At 46.1% G+C, this 15,000-nt stretch overlaps 1 protein-coding gene across 1 annotated transcript in view; it reads right to left on the minus strand.

Moving 5' to 3' along the window:
• The window catches only part of flt4 (fms related receptor tyrosine kinase 4), a 51,520-nt gene that overhangs the window by 18,821 nt on the left and 17,699 nt on the right, over nucleotides 1–15,000 (minus strand). Inside the window, 9 exon segments of the mRNA XM_060062830.1 lie at nucleotides 3,354–3,462; nucleotides 4,063–4,189; nucleotides 5,628–5,802; nucleotides 6,695–6,870; nucleotides 7,442–7,559; nucleotides 8,833–9,004; nucleotides 9,283–9,419; nucleotides 10,255–10,414; nucleotides 11,488–11,624. Coding sequence (XP_059918813.1) covers nucleotides 3,354–3,462; nucleotides 4,063–4,189; nucleotides 5,628–5,802; nucleotides 6,695–6,870; nucleotides 7,442–7,559; nucleotides 8,833–9,004; nucleotides 9,283–9,419; nucleotides 10,255–10,414; nucleotides 11,488–11,624 — 1,311 coding nt within the window.

The raw sequence follows: 15,000 nt of genomic DNA on the forward strand, positions 1-15,000 counted from the left end.
GGCCATAGAGCTATAGTCTATTGCTTTGTTCCAATATCCATACTATCCGCAGTCATTATACTTTATTTTAGTATGACTTCTTTTAGTAGGCCTACGTAGTGCGTTGCAATTAAGATCAGGGCGAAAGGAAGTGTAGTGAAAGGACCCGGATGGTATACTCAAACGGTCAAACCGATGAGTGTGGATTGATGTACACCTTTCGTGCTCCACGGCAGCGATCTAATAGCTACGTAGCTGAAGAGGCGGAGCCAGGCTGAGCCAACGTCGGCGCATTTTCTTTAATAGGTCCATGCATTTTCCACGTATCCTGCATTAATGGAGTCATTTTGTTGTTTTAATAGCTTTATAACTACTATGTGTAAAGAGTTCACCGTTCAAAGCGAGATGTTTATTGCGGTTGCGATCGTAGTTTCCGGTTAGTGCACCAGAGCCAGGTCCCTATAGGGGTGGCACTGTAGGCTATGGCTAGACAGTCATCCATTTTTCCCACTCGTGTTTTATCAAGATGTTCTAGTAGCGTAGCCTATAATAAAGCCTATACTGTATGACTGCTTCAGCTCATAACTATTCAATAGGCCAAATATTAAGTTTTGCATTTGTTGTTATTGGTGTTTAACCAAATAATTTAAGCAGGCCTATAGGTTCCTATCATTTAACCCTGATCAAGTGTCATAAACCTTTCTATATCGACATGATCCAGTGGTATCATGGCATACAGGCCAAAAGTTTTTCCGCTGGCAAGCCAATTATGTTAATCGGAAGTTCCATTTCCTACTGGAACCACCGTTTTTCCGCTGGCATGCACTCATGGAAAATGGTAATTACCAGTTTCTACTGGCACCTACCGTTTTTTCCGCTGGCATGCCACTCATGGAAAATGGTAATTACCAGTTTCTACTGGCACCTACCGTTTTTATAAGAATGATTGAGTAGCTGTGAATCATGAGTGGTATGAACGGGCAAATAACACAGGAAATGAATATCTACTGGCAAACGGTAGGTGCCAGTAGAAACTGGTAATTACCATTTTCCATGAGTGGCATGCCAGCGGAAAAAACACGGTAGGTGCCAGTAGAAACTGGTAATTACCATTTTCCATGAGTGGCATGCCAGCGGAAAAAACGGTAGGTGCCAGTAGAAACTGGTAATTACCATTTTCCATGAGTGGCATGCCAGCGGAAAAACGGTAGGTGCCAGTAGAAACTGGTAATTACCATTTTCCATGAGTGGCATGCCAGCGGAAAAACGGTGGTTCCAGTAGGAAATGGAACTTCCGATTAACATAATTGGCTTGCCAGCGGAAAAACTTTTGGCCTGTATGCCATGATACCACTGGATCATGTCGATATAGAAAGGTTTATGACACTTGATCAGGGTTAAAAGATAGGAACCTATAGGCCTGCTTAAATTATTTGGTTAAACACCAATAACAACAAATGCAAAACTTAATATTTGGCCTATTGAATAGTTATGAGCTGAAGCAGTCATACAGTATAGGCTTTATTATAGGCTACGCTACTAGAACATCTTGATAAAACACGAGTGGAAAAATGGATGACTGTCTAGCCATAGCCTACAGTGCCACCCCTATAGGGACCTGGCTCTGGTGCACTAACCGGAAACTACGATCGCAACCGCAATAAACATCTCGCTTTGAACGGTGAACTCTTTACACATAGTAGTTATAAAGCTATTAAAACAACAAAATGACTCCATTAATGCAGGATATGTGGAAAATGCATGGACCTATTAAAGAAAATGCGCCGACGTTGGCTCAGCCTGGCTCCGCCTCTTCAGCTACGTAGCTATTAGATCGCTGCCGTGGAGCACGAAAGGTGTACATCAATCCACACTCATCGGTTTGACCGTTTGAGTATACCATCCGGGTCCTTTCACTACACTTCCTTTCGCCCTGATCTTAATTGCAACGCACTACGTAGGCCTACTAAAAGAAGTCATACTAAAATAAAGTATAATGACTGCGGATAGTATGGATATTGGAACAAAGCAATAGACTATAGCTCTATGGCCACCTAGAAGGCTAGGCTATAACTACCGTCACCGGAGCAAGTCCGGCTGTTTTCAAAAGCATCTGTCATTACAAAAGCAACAACAAACAGATCGGAAATATCATAACAACAGCACGGACGAGAGAAACGTGTAAATCCCTTTATTTACGGCGTTATGTTGTGATATTGTGTCAATAAATACCAAATATATATACCTTTACATTTATGGCAATACCTGTCTTGAAATTATACGGAGGAGTTATGCTGGTGTCACATACCATTGTTGGGAACTGCAGTTACCGTTCCACCTGAACGGCAGTTACCGTTTCAGAACGGTAGTTACCGTTCCAGAAAGGCATATGCCATGGCATTACCGTTTCAGAACGGTAGTTACCGTTTCAGAACGGCAGTTACCGTTCCAGAACGGCATATGCCATGGTATGTCAGTGGTCGCGACGGCAGTTACCGTTTCAGAACGGTAGTTACCGTTTCAGAACGGCAGTTACCGTTCCAGAACGGCATATGCCATGGTATGTCAGTGGTCGCGGTGGCACATGCCACAGGCCATTAAACGATCTCGGCGTCTCTCCTTTGGGTTGCAATCCTCACAATGGAGAGCACTGTTCAGCACAATATAGGTCTTATCTGTTTGTACTTAATGGTAAGACTCGGGAATCATTGGAGGGAATTGGGGCCTCTTAGTAGTGATTCCCTCCTTGGAGGGCCCTGTTCAGGAAAATATATGTACGTTTTATCTGATGTACTTATGGCGATAAATGAACCAATTTGGCTCCTCTAAGGTAATCCTTGGTTATTGTCTCATGCCTAGCACTTGCCTTTGGTTTCACAAGAATCCACCATTGTCATGTATGAGCAACTCTCTGTCGATAAGTCTGAGAAGCAAATTTTTAATAATGTGTTTTTCTTTTTCCGCTCTGTTTTGCAGCTCATTATTGCAAGAGTTGGGCGATTACCACAGCACTGGGACAATTAAACACTATTTTAAAAGCTATGCTGTATAAATATATAAAAAGTATTGATGTTCGTGACTGCTGGCTAGCTTGCTCTCGAACGAACCAAATTAACTTTAATTGGTGCCTGAATGTACCGTGCCAGTGCTGTGGTCGTCTGGGGTTTCTGGATAAGGAGCGCACGTAGGTGTATTAATCAGCTTAAAAGAACACCTAGCATGAGGTCAAACCCGGTGGTAAGGTTAGAAAAAATACAAGGCGAGAATAACATGCAAATGTCCTGAAGAAGTCAGTTCCTGTTAACGATGGCCTCGGAAAGGGTTTGTGTTTTCTGTGGTGCGAAGGTGGGAAACAGTGCTGGTATCAGACTCACTGGTGACGTAGAAGTAGACCAGCCGTTCGTCTCTGCCCACTTTGTTTTCCGCCGAGCATTTATACATGACGGACACACTGGCATTTTGAATGTGCAGCCTGCTCACTATCTGTAAGGCGAGAGACACAATTTGTTAGAGGTCGTTTCAAGTTGACCCATCAGACATTTCTTCTGCTCGGTGGCTTTTCCATATCGGAATGGAATATGTTGGGGCAAAAATGGTTACTGGGATAAAGTACGTATACTAAAAGTATGTGTGTGTGTGTGTGTGTGTGTGTGTGTGTGTGTGTGTGTGTGTGTGTGTGTGTGTGTGTGTGTGTGTGTGTGTGTGTGTGTGTGTGTGTGTGTGTGTGTGTGTGTGTGTGTGTGTGTGAGTGTGTGTGTGTGTGTGCGTGCGTGTGCGTGTGTTTGTGTGTGTGTTTGTGTGTGTGTGTGTCCGTGTATGTGTGCGTACATCCATGTGTGTGTGTGTGTGTGGGTAGACGGCACGCGCAGGGAAATGTGATTTGCGCTGTAGAAAAAATTTATAGTTTGATACCAATATTGCTATTTTCAGCACCGAAAAACTTTAAATCCAAGTATGAAAATAAAATGTGAAAATACATACAAAGTTTTTACAACATGTAAAATAACAAATACACATTAAACACAACAAATATTTTAAAGCCTAAAAGATCCTAGCTCTTGAAGGGTAAAAATGCCAACCCACCTTCTCCTTCCTATCCACCAGCTCCATGGAGGTCTCGCTGAGCTCCATTTCATTCACGGCACTCTCCGGGGTAATGTCCTGCCAGTTCTGACAGGCGGAGATCTGGTCGCTCCTGCCCTTCCGGACCCTTGAAGGGGGGGGGGGAACAGACATGCTGAAGACATCACAAACCCATTCACATGCATGGCATAAAGCAACCCGGGCAGAAGGATTCAAGAGAGGCGCCGGGCGAGACGTCTCTGTGTTTTATGGGGAGCTCAGATCACCCTGTTGACGTCCAGGAAGGCGAGACGGTTAACAGGCGAACAGGACGGTTTGGTGTCCCATTCTATTACGGGTCGTCTTTCAGAGGCAATGACACGTGAAATGAAGTGTTGTTCTGTGTGTCACCCTTGTCCTGATTTATAAATAACAACCATCTGCGTTGTAATTTTCACTTTGTAGGCCCTACATAATATGATCCTGCAATCATATAGTACATTACATTTGAAGCGGAAACAAATTTACAGGCTTGATAAAACAGGGGATTAGGCCAAATTTGCGTGCTTATTAACTTGAGCTATAATCATCATGGCTATTTTTCACAGGCTTGATGAACCTGATCCAGCCAAGCACTATTCCACATGAACTCCATTATGGGACTGAGGGCTTTAAGTACATCAAAATGCTGCCGGATTGTGTACACAAAGTTGAGCATTTTTATCATGCAAAGATTCCTCCACGATACCCAGGAGAAGCCATTACCTATGGATAGACCAGGGTGATGTTGCAGAACTTTTCCCCTCAGTTTACATCAATGTTTTTTTATAGATTGCTTCTTTTTCTGCGAAACAGTCATGAAGCGGAAGAAATTCCGCCCACTCATCGGTTGCCCTTTTTAACCCCCTTTTAAGCATCTTTCACTGCAATTCCCTGCAGACGTCTAATTATTACACCCCCCCCCTGCCGTGTTTAATGCGCTCGCTCAGCCACACCGAAAGGTCACGGGAACAGCAATAACTTCTCAAACGAAGGCCTGAAGGAAGATGGTGGAGATTGTCGGAAGATTTGTTGGATATTATATCGTACAGATGATATATATGCAAGTGTGTCTACATTGTGGATGGATATGGACGAATATTCAGAGGTGGTGTCAGAGGGGAAATTCCATGTTTGCTTGTACTTGTTTGTGGGTTTCTGTGTGTGTGTTGGGGGGGTCGGTCGGGGGGGGGGGGGGGGGGGGGGGGGTGTGTGCATGGATGTGTGTTGGGTGTTTGCTTCCCATTATTTATTTTGCCTGCCCTCCATCAGGTTATTTTGTCAGTCTCCTTTCTCCTTTTCATTTTGGCCAAATGTTAGATTGAAATTGTTAAGTCTTGAAAAAAGAAAGCCTGGCTGGTTTTGTGTGTGTGTGTGTGTGTGTGTGTGTGTGTGTGTTTTGCTCAGTGAGTGTGTGCGTGTTTGTTTCAGTGTGTGTTTGAGTGTGTGTGTGTTTGTTTGTTTCAGTGAATATATGCATGTGTGTTTCAGCTTGTGTGTGTGCGTGCAGGCATGTCTCGGTGTCTTTAAGTGTTGTCTCTGCTCACGTTCTGCCCTTGGTGTTGTTGAGGAGGCAGGGCCCCGGGGTCCCCCAGGGCCTCCAGTGCCAGCTGATGTTGGGGGCCGGCTGGCCGTAGGCGGTGCACGTCAGGGTCTGGCTGCTGCCGCTGGGGTAGGGGCTGGAGGGCTCCGCCACCTTCTTCTCATGGATCTGGGGAGGGACTGTACAAGGAGAGGGGGTCAGATCTCTCTCTCTCTCTCTCTCTCTCTCTCTCTCTCTCTCTCCCTCTCTCTCTCTCTCTCTCCCTCTCTCCCCCTCTCTCCCCCTCTCTCCCTCTCTCTCTCTCTCTCTCTCTCTCTCTCTCTCTCTCTCTCTCTCTCCCCCTCTCTCCCCCTCTCTCTCTCTCTCTCTCTCTCTCTCTCTCCCTCTCTCTCCCTCTCTCTCCCTCTCTCTCTCTCTCTCTCTCTCTCTCTCTCTCTCTCTCTCTCTCTCTCTAGTGTGAATAGTATGTAATAATATAGCACGATACACGAATGATGTCATGTTATGATGTTAAGTGCAATTACATCAGATCTCAGATCTCTCTCTCTGTCTATCTATATCTATATATCTGTGTATTTTATATTATGTGAATGGTATCTTATGATGTAGTACTATGCACTAATGATGTAATGATATGATGTTACAGTGCAAATACGTCTCCTCTCTCTTCTTTAATCTACTAGAGACAGGGCAGGGCAAACATCTGTGCTTTGAAGTCGCTTGTTCATTAGGGTGTATTTTTTCTTCTCGATGCTAAACATCTGGCCATATATTCTCTGCTGAGTTCATCATCACCGTCGTTGGTTGTTATGGTTGTGAGTGTGTGTGTGTGTGTGTGTGTGTGTGTGTGTGTGTGTGTGTGAGTCTCTGTATATGTGTGTGCGTGTATGTGTCTGTGTGTGTGTGTGTGTGCGTGTGTGTGTCTTTGTGTGTGTGTGTGTGTGTGTGTGTGTGTCTGTGTGTTTGCCTTGGTGTGTCTATGCATGTCTCTGTGTGTGTCTCTGTGTGTGCCTCTGCTTCTCGGTGCGTGTGTGTGTGTGCGGCTGCGTTGGCTCCGCGGTGCGGGGTTACCGTTGACAACCAGGGTGATGTTGAGGCTCTCCTGCAGCCCCGCGGCCGTGTTCCGCAGCACCAGCGTGTACCGGCCCCCGTCTCCCTCCATCACGTCCTTGATCTCCAGAGCGTGACTGGGGTGCACCTTCATCCGCTTGTTCTTGAACTCCGGGACCAGCCTCCCTTCTTTGTACCTGCCATGCGCATGCACGTGCGTGAGTGTGTGTGTGTGAGTCCGTTAAAAGTGACAGGGATCACAGCTGGGACCTCTCCGACGCCTCCTATAAGACACCTCTCTGAATGTGTCCGACCTCTATCCAGCGCCGGCGTCTTGAAGCCGTCATGCGCACGGCGGGTATAATAATCAGGTTCAACAGCTGCGTCCCTCCCCACCTCAGACGGATAATACGCGACAGATGCGGTAAACGATCGTCTCATACACGCAGTGTGAAAGGAGGGTGATTGACGCCTGATTGCGCGTGTGAACGGTGAACCCAACACAGTGAAACCAACACTCGGGTGTCACAATGATAATGATGACATCTGTATTTATCTGACGGGAACCACCCCCCCTAATGTCAGTCAATCATGAAGGGACACTCGAAAAAATTGAATTGATGATGGCAATATGGCAAAAAATTTACTTGATGATGATTATGGTCATTATTATGATTGTGGCTATGATTGTCATTGTAGTCATGGTTATTTTGAAGAGGTTGTTGTTATTCTTATTGCCATGGATTGTGCCTGGCATGTTCTCCTTACCACAGTGTTTCTGGGGTGGGGTAGCCAGAAACTACCAGTGAGAGTTTGAAGGATTTCTGTTTTGCAGTGACTTCCACTACTGGTCCATTCCGGTAGTCCATGCTTATAAATGGCTCTTCTGTAATCAAAAAAGCACAAAAACACCTCTTTCAGATTGGAAATACACACAGAGATGCTTTGTTAAGTGATGCACACTTTTTTTTATCCAAAAAACTTTGGTTACTTTGATAACCTTTTTGATACATTTTAAGAATGAGAAGGTATTCAAGATTCCTCTGTCTTAAAACAAAGACATACCTGTGCAACTAGCAGTGAACGGCTTACATCGCCTACACTTTCGGCTGTGCTTCGACAATAGATGATAAATACACTAGTATATACAAAATAAAATGTACCAAAAAGATGGCTCAGTACAAAAGACGGTATTGATTGTTCAGTGCACTGAGTAGCAGCGTATGGTTAAAGTGAGAGTGACAGTGTGCAGTATTCCACCGAGCGTTAGCGATGGAGTCAGTTATCAGAGTATATTATGGGCATGTGAGCATGCTGGGGTTGGTGGCACGCAGTCCTTTAGGCATGGTCCTCGCTCAGGAACCGTACGGTACTGGGGTAGAAGCTCCACCTGAGCCGGGAGAAGGGGTCGATGCTCCGGTGGCCTGAATGATTCTCCTGGCTCACCGCCTCCTGCACTGGCCTAAATGTCATCTAGCCTGGGGGGGACGACACCCCCTGGGGTGTGTTCAGCCGACCGTAGCGCCCTCTGCAGGGCCCGGCCCCCCTTCTGGGTGCTGATCTCGCACCAATCGATGATGCCCCCAGTCAGGAAGCTCTCTGAGGCAGGGCCTGAGTATCTGGCAGGAGGGGGGGGGGGGGGGGGAGGGGTCGTCCCCGAATTTCCCCAGAAGTCAGAGCGTTGATAACAGCCTATTCCCCCAGCGCGTCTGAGTGAGCGGCCGATGCCAGGTCCTCTGTGATGTGGTCACCGAGGTTCCACCCTGAGTCCACTTCCAGAGCCTTCAGCCGGCGGTCGTTCCCGCTCTGCGTTCCTTGTTAATTAAGGGAGCCCTGCCCGTCAGGTAGTCAAAGACCCGTTTACACAGGGAGGGGGTGGGTCCTCCTCGGCCCCTGAGCTTGGTGACGAGTTTTGAGGGGATTATGGCACTGATCGCCGGGCTGGGGACTTTCTGGACTTACCACCACTGCTATTGGTTCTCAACTCATTTGTGGATCTCTTAAAGCATGCGGGTATGACCGACTGAACCGTACCTTGAACACAGTTCTCAGCCGGTCTGCACACGCCCTTGAACACCAGGTCACGGGTGTTTGTGGGGGGGGTCGTTGGGAATCGAACTTGGAACCCTTTGCGACTACCCAGTGTGCGGAAGCCTTACTGTGCACTATGACGACGGTGTCCAGGGTGTGAGTGCTGCGCGGCGTGGTCACGGTGCAGCGGTAGAGGCCCGTGTCTGAGACGTTGGCGCTCGGGATGGAAAAGACGCTCACCACCTCCGTGGCGTGCATCTGAGGCTCGCGTTTGGGCCAGATGTTCGCCAAGGAGTTTGTCTGTGGGGGGGGGGGTTGGATTAGATTGTAAGTAGCTGGAAAGGCTGCCACGTGCGACAGCTTGTCCAAATGACGATTCGCTTTAGCAAAGGAACAATGAATTTTTTTGAATTGTGTTGCAATGTTTTAACGCATTTCCACGTTTGACTGTTGTCTTTGTTACGTTTCTTGAAAAGTATTACACAAAAAAATTGCATTATAATGATTATTAGGACGATTTCCATTATTGTTATACTACTTGTTGTTTTAATCATTCGTTTATGACCTAAATTGTTCACCTTGCCGGGGTAGGTCCAATTAAAGTCCACCGCCGTGTTGAACTCCACCGACACGGTGCAGTTTAAGGTGAGGGCCTCGCCCACGAGGAGCTCCACGGGCTGCTCAGGAAACAGCTTGACGTTGTAAACCTCACTTCCTGTCCGGGGAGCAGAGAGGATGGAGAGGGAGGGAAGGAGGGAGGGAGGGAGGGAGGGCCAAGGGAGGGAGGGAGGGAGGGAGGGAGGGAGGGAGGGAGGGACAGGTCACCTTGACATTTGGCAGCACTTTTCTTTTATTCAACCTTTGTTAACGTTGCACAGGAAGTAACTCGCCCTTGACTCCGCAAACTTACCATTCCCCCTTTGGACTTTCCTCGTTAATATTATTATGGAGCTCACCTCTTTGGAAGGCAATACGGTGGAGGAGAGTTTACGACGCGGAACGGCTGAAAAGTAATATAGCGTGGCTACTGAGCAGCAGTCCATATCTATTATAAATGTGTAATTTAAGACCTTATTCTCTCCATCTCTCGCTCCGTCAATTTCTCTCTCTCTCTCTCTCTCTGTCCCTCACTCCGTCACTTTCTCCATCTCTCTGTCATTCTCTCTCAGTGAGCTAGATTCCGACACATGCAAAAATCCCGATGGGTGTCCTCAAAGCCTGCTGCGTATCGAAGGGGGTAATTAAACCACAGGGTTTAAAAGCAGCTCCTTTTAAGGCCTTTATCTACTCTGACACCCAATCAGTTTCCTACTGTTCACCAACACAATGGAAACACTTCTCCAATATCAAGAGAGCATGAAATAGAATCCTCCAATTCACCTGCATTAAGACGTAATTGGCTCGTAAAGCTACGAGCGGAATTACGTGGCGATATCAGCAGCGTGGCATGACGCTGGCAGTTCGTTAGTTTGTGATGCTAATTGTGTGTGCGTGTGCGTGTGTGCGTGTGCGTGCGCGCGCGTGTGTGTGTGTGTGTGAAACCGCCTCACCTGTGATGTGGGTGAGATAGCTGGTGGACTGGTGCTGCTGCCCTCCCACGGTGGTCTGGCACCACAGGCCCATGGGCATGCTGTTGAACACGTGCATGGGCACCGTCCAGCCCTGCTTGCTGTTCCACGTCAGGCCCTCCGTCTCCATGGACATAGGGTCCTGAAGAGAGAGGACAAGAAAAGATACGTGTTTACATACACACGCATACACTCAAGTGCATGCACACACACAACACGCACACACACACACATACACGTGCACACATGCTTGGATATTTATATCGTATTGTTTTCCCCTGAACATTATTGTGTTTATGTATCATAAACTGTTTTTGACGTCACACTAAAAGGTATGTGTGGTTGATGGTTGGTATAAGCAGCCATCACGACACACACACACACACACACACACACACACACACATGCAGGAGATCTCAGACATAGCAGCATTCAACACCTGCTCTGTGTAACATCATCTTTCAATCTCTGCAATAAATCTGTTTTCAACATCATCACCCAGTGTCCTGGATTTGGACGAAACCAGAAAAACATGCTAGGTGGAGTTTGGCAACAGACATTGCTACACGTACATGTTAATACATTTTTGTATGTTTTTATTCATATATGTATCTCTGATCTTATATGTTGTCTTTGTTTGACTTTGCTGCTGCAACACCTTAATATCCCCTCCCAGGATTAATGAAGTGTTATCTTATTGTATCTTACAGTTTTTCTCAGTCATTTTGGTACATTTCTCAGATCAGAATTGAAATTCTCAAAACTACCTGATCAATCCTCCCATCATTGTGTCACTTGTGCACATCAAAAAAGTTGTTTCTCATTTCTTTGAACAAGTTGCAAATGCTACAAAAATCCTATATCCTACATTATCAATTGCTTGTGTCATGTTGATCAAAATGTATTGCAATGGGTCTCTATTGAATAGTCTCACCCCCACAACATTTAGGCATTAGTTCATTGCATAAGTCTTTACATGCAAAATGGTTGAACAAGTTGTCATAATATGCCAAGCATATTTCTATGCATTTCCATTAGACTTTTTTTCTAAATCTGTCCTGAATTGGTAAATTGCTACCAGGTGAATCTTGACTTTCTCTAAAGAAGAGAGAGAGCGATAGAGAGCGATAGAGAGCGAGCGATAGACAGATACAGAGAGAGAGATTCACACACACACACACACACACACACACACACTAGCTGTTGGCTACAAACCGTCGTGAGCAGGGTGACATCGAGGTCGGGGTCGGTGACCAGACACGGGACTACGAGCTGCTTGGAGTAGCGTGTGATCAGAATGGTCCCCAGGCCGCTGCTGCTAACTCCACGTAGCAGGAAGGGCTGCTCTGGGTCTGACAGGGAAACACCGGGAAGGACAGAGAAGGTGAACACCAAATGCAAATCCCCATGGATAATGGCGGCTGAGATTAGGGGGCGTTTTGAGGACGAGACCGCCCTGTCTGTCGTGGCGGCAGTATCTCCGGGAGAGATTCCGGGGAGATATTAAAAGCGTTTATCATGATAGCAATAATAACGTGTAGAGGTCGACTCAGGGCCCCGTCCGGAATATATATAGAGAGAGGTGCGTTAAGGAATTCAATAGCGCGATTAAATGGAGAGATAGCGCGAGAGCCCACGTGGTGATCCCCCTCTAAAACACATTACCGCCTCACCTGCGGGTGCCACTTAACAGGAAATGCCTGGGCTGTGTTTCCTCCTAGTGTCTCTCGTCGCCATCACAGTGTCTGATGGCAATTGTTGTGTGGCGCGGTAATCCCGATACGAGGATGAGGGGTGCTATCGTATTAAAGTCTATGGCCCATTTTTGTCATTTTGGAATGCTACACACGCATGCAGGCTAAGAGGCCGGTGGATAGGGGAGTTTCGAAGTCCTAGGTGATGTTGAGACGGTGCAATGTTTATGCCCCGCAGTGGGTTCGACACACAGAGGTATCAGAACAACAACACACCCAACTACTGCACAGTTGAAAGTACTTCAGCCTCATTACAGTTTTTTCCTATCGTTTTCGGTCATGTACCCATACTATGGTCACTTTTCCCTATCACTTAACACAGTGGGCTTTAGAGACACACACCTCTGCATATCTGTTAACCTTTGGTGAAAAATGCACTACAACAACCACACCACAAACAATGCTGCCATAACTTAACACATGTTTCCTCTCAGAACACTATGACCTAAAAAACACTAACATCTTGAAGCATTGCCAATTGCATATATAAAATGTTGCTGTGTCCTCCAGTTTGGCATAGATTTCCTGTAGTGTTGCATTGAAAAAAAGAGAAAAAACACAGGCAAACACTTCTTTGGACTACAGTAATAAAGTTTGTAATATTACAGTATGACAATCCAAGCCAAGTATCTGCTGACAGTGTTCATATGTCGGTTTACCTCCCACAAAAGATGTCACAATTGAGTGTGGTAAATGTACTGTAATTGTAAATACAGTAAATACTGTAAGTGTTTTATGAGAAACTGAGAATAACAATTTTCAGTTTTTGTAATGCAAATTACATACAGTAAGTACGTAATATATGATCCAGAAACAAATCACAAAAACAGTTTTTTTCACTGTGCTTTACTTTTTGGAGATTTTGTCACAGTGTTACAAGTGTTATTGAATAGGGACAATAGGGAGAAAGCTCCCGGACAGAACCTTAGATGGAAGTCGTGCTTAGTGACACAAGTGTTACACAAAACAGAAAATACATTACAAAGTCAAAAAATGACCACCAGGTGTTTTGCGTTGCAAAACTTATCCTCTGTGTTTTGTACAGATCATTGTATGTAGTGTTGCTTTTACGTAAAAAAAGTAATTCCATGCCAATTCACCAAGAACTATGGTGCACAGGGGGAAAAAAATCTAAATTACTGTAAAATAAAATAAATAAACTATAAACTAAATATTTTTTCTTATTCAAACATGTAACTTCATTTGTCTGTCCAAATGCAGCATCTTTCCATCTACAGTGATCTAAATTACTGATAAGTTAGGTTTTGAACAGAAAGTTCACTGTTTTGAACAGAGTATCTAAACATTGGTAAAATATGCTGTAGTTCCACAGCGTTTTGCCGGTAGTGAACATTGACTGGGGCAGGTATCCATGAAATTTGGAAGAAGGCGTCATTGCCAGCATTTGTATCTTAGCATAGGGGCAAGTAACCACAGTTTGGTTCACATGGTCTACTGGTGTGCTCACTGTGTGAAGTGTTTAGGGAATGTGAACATGGTTTAGGTAAATTGCCTAAAACGATAGGAAAAAACTGTAATCTGATGGAATTGGTTTGGGAAAAAGGAGAGTCCCACATGGTGTGCATGTGTGTTTATGTGTGTGTGTGTGTGTGTGTGTGTGTGTGTGTGTGTGTGTGTTTGTGTGTGTGTGTGTGTTTGTGTGTGTGTGTGTGTGTGTGTGTGTGCGTGTGTTTGTGAACATGAGTGTTTGTGTGTGTCTGTGTGTGTGTGTGCGAGCGTGTGTGCGTGCGTGCGTGCGTGCGTGTGTGTGCTGTTTGTGTGTGTGAGTGTGTGTGTGTGTGTGTGTGTGTGTGTGTGTGTGTGTGTGTGTGTGTGTGTGTGTGTGCGTTGAGAGGAGGGTGCCTGAAATGCCGGGGGGCTACATGGTGGTCAGGCCAGTCGAGCCACATGTGTCCTTCCTCATCCCACCCTGAGTCAGGCCTAATGTATGGCCGTGCTTTCCCTCCCACCAGCCTCCCGCTCAGATCTATTGAAGCTTTACAACTTTTGGCACCTTCTCATGGCTGCTAAACTGACAAGTGGTTGCGTAGCGGTGTGTGTGTGCATGTGTGTGTCTGTGTGTGTGTGTGCGTGTGTGTGTGGGCATGTGTGTGTAGATGCGTAAGGGTGTGTGTGTGTGTGTGTTTGTGTGTGTATGCGGTGGATTGGTCTGTTACATGACAACCATCTAGCGATGCTGAATCACTCACAGGCGCACACACACCCACACACACTCACGCACACGCACACAAATGCACTCAGACTTACAAATTCCCGCATATCAAACACAAACTCACGCCTGCCCACCGCTAACACACCTCTACACATACACACGCGCACACTGCCCAACACATCCATAAACACACACACACAAACACATACGCATAAAGAAAACACAAACACACACATACACCTACGAGACCACAAACGCACTCAGATCCCTTCGCACCCACTCACACACATGCACACACACACACACACACACACACACACACACACACACACACACACACAAATGCACCATTTCGTCTCCCTTCAACCGATGCACTGCATTGGTATTGGTGGGGGAGGATCCGTGCTATCAGCCCTAAGGCGGTGAGCTCAAGCCACCGGCCCTCCAGCCGAAATAGCAGGGGCCCTAACAGAAAACATGAAGCTAGAGCTTCACGCACTGAACCTCATTAGTGGAGCGTGCACCATGCTGATAATGCTGAGACATGGGAGGGGAGACAGAGAAAGGGAGAGAGAGAGATATGGGGGAGGGGGAGAAATTGGGGGGAGAGAAACAGCGAACACCGATAGCACACAAAATGGAAACCTAGCTGCAATTTTTAGCACCTGCCAACTGTACCCTGACATCAGAGACACAAACTTCCCACATATAACATACACATAAACAATTTTGAAAACATGACTAATACCAAAGATAACTTCTGCTTTGTGAAGTACAGCGATGTGCCAACGCAGCAGTTAG

The sequence above is a fragment of the Gadus macrocephalus genome, chromosome 10 (assembly GCF_031168955.1).
Source record: "Gadus macrocephalus chromosome 10, ASM3116895v1".
In the NCBI taxonomy this organism is placed as follows: Eukaryota; Metazoa; Chordata; class Actinopteri; order Gadiformes; family Gadidae; genus Gadus; species Gadus macrocephalus.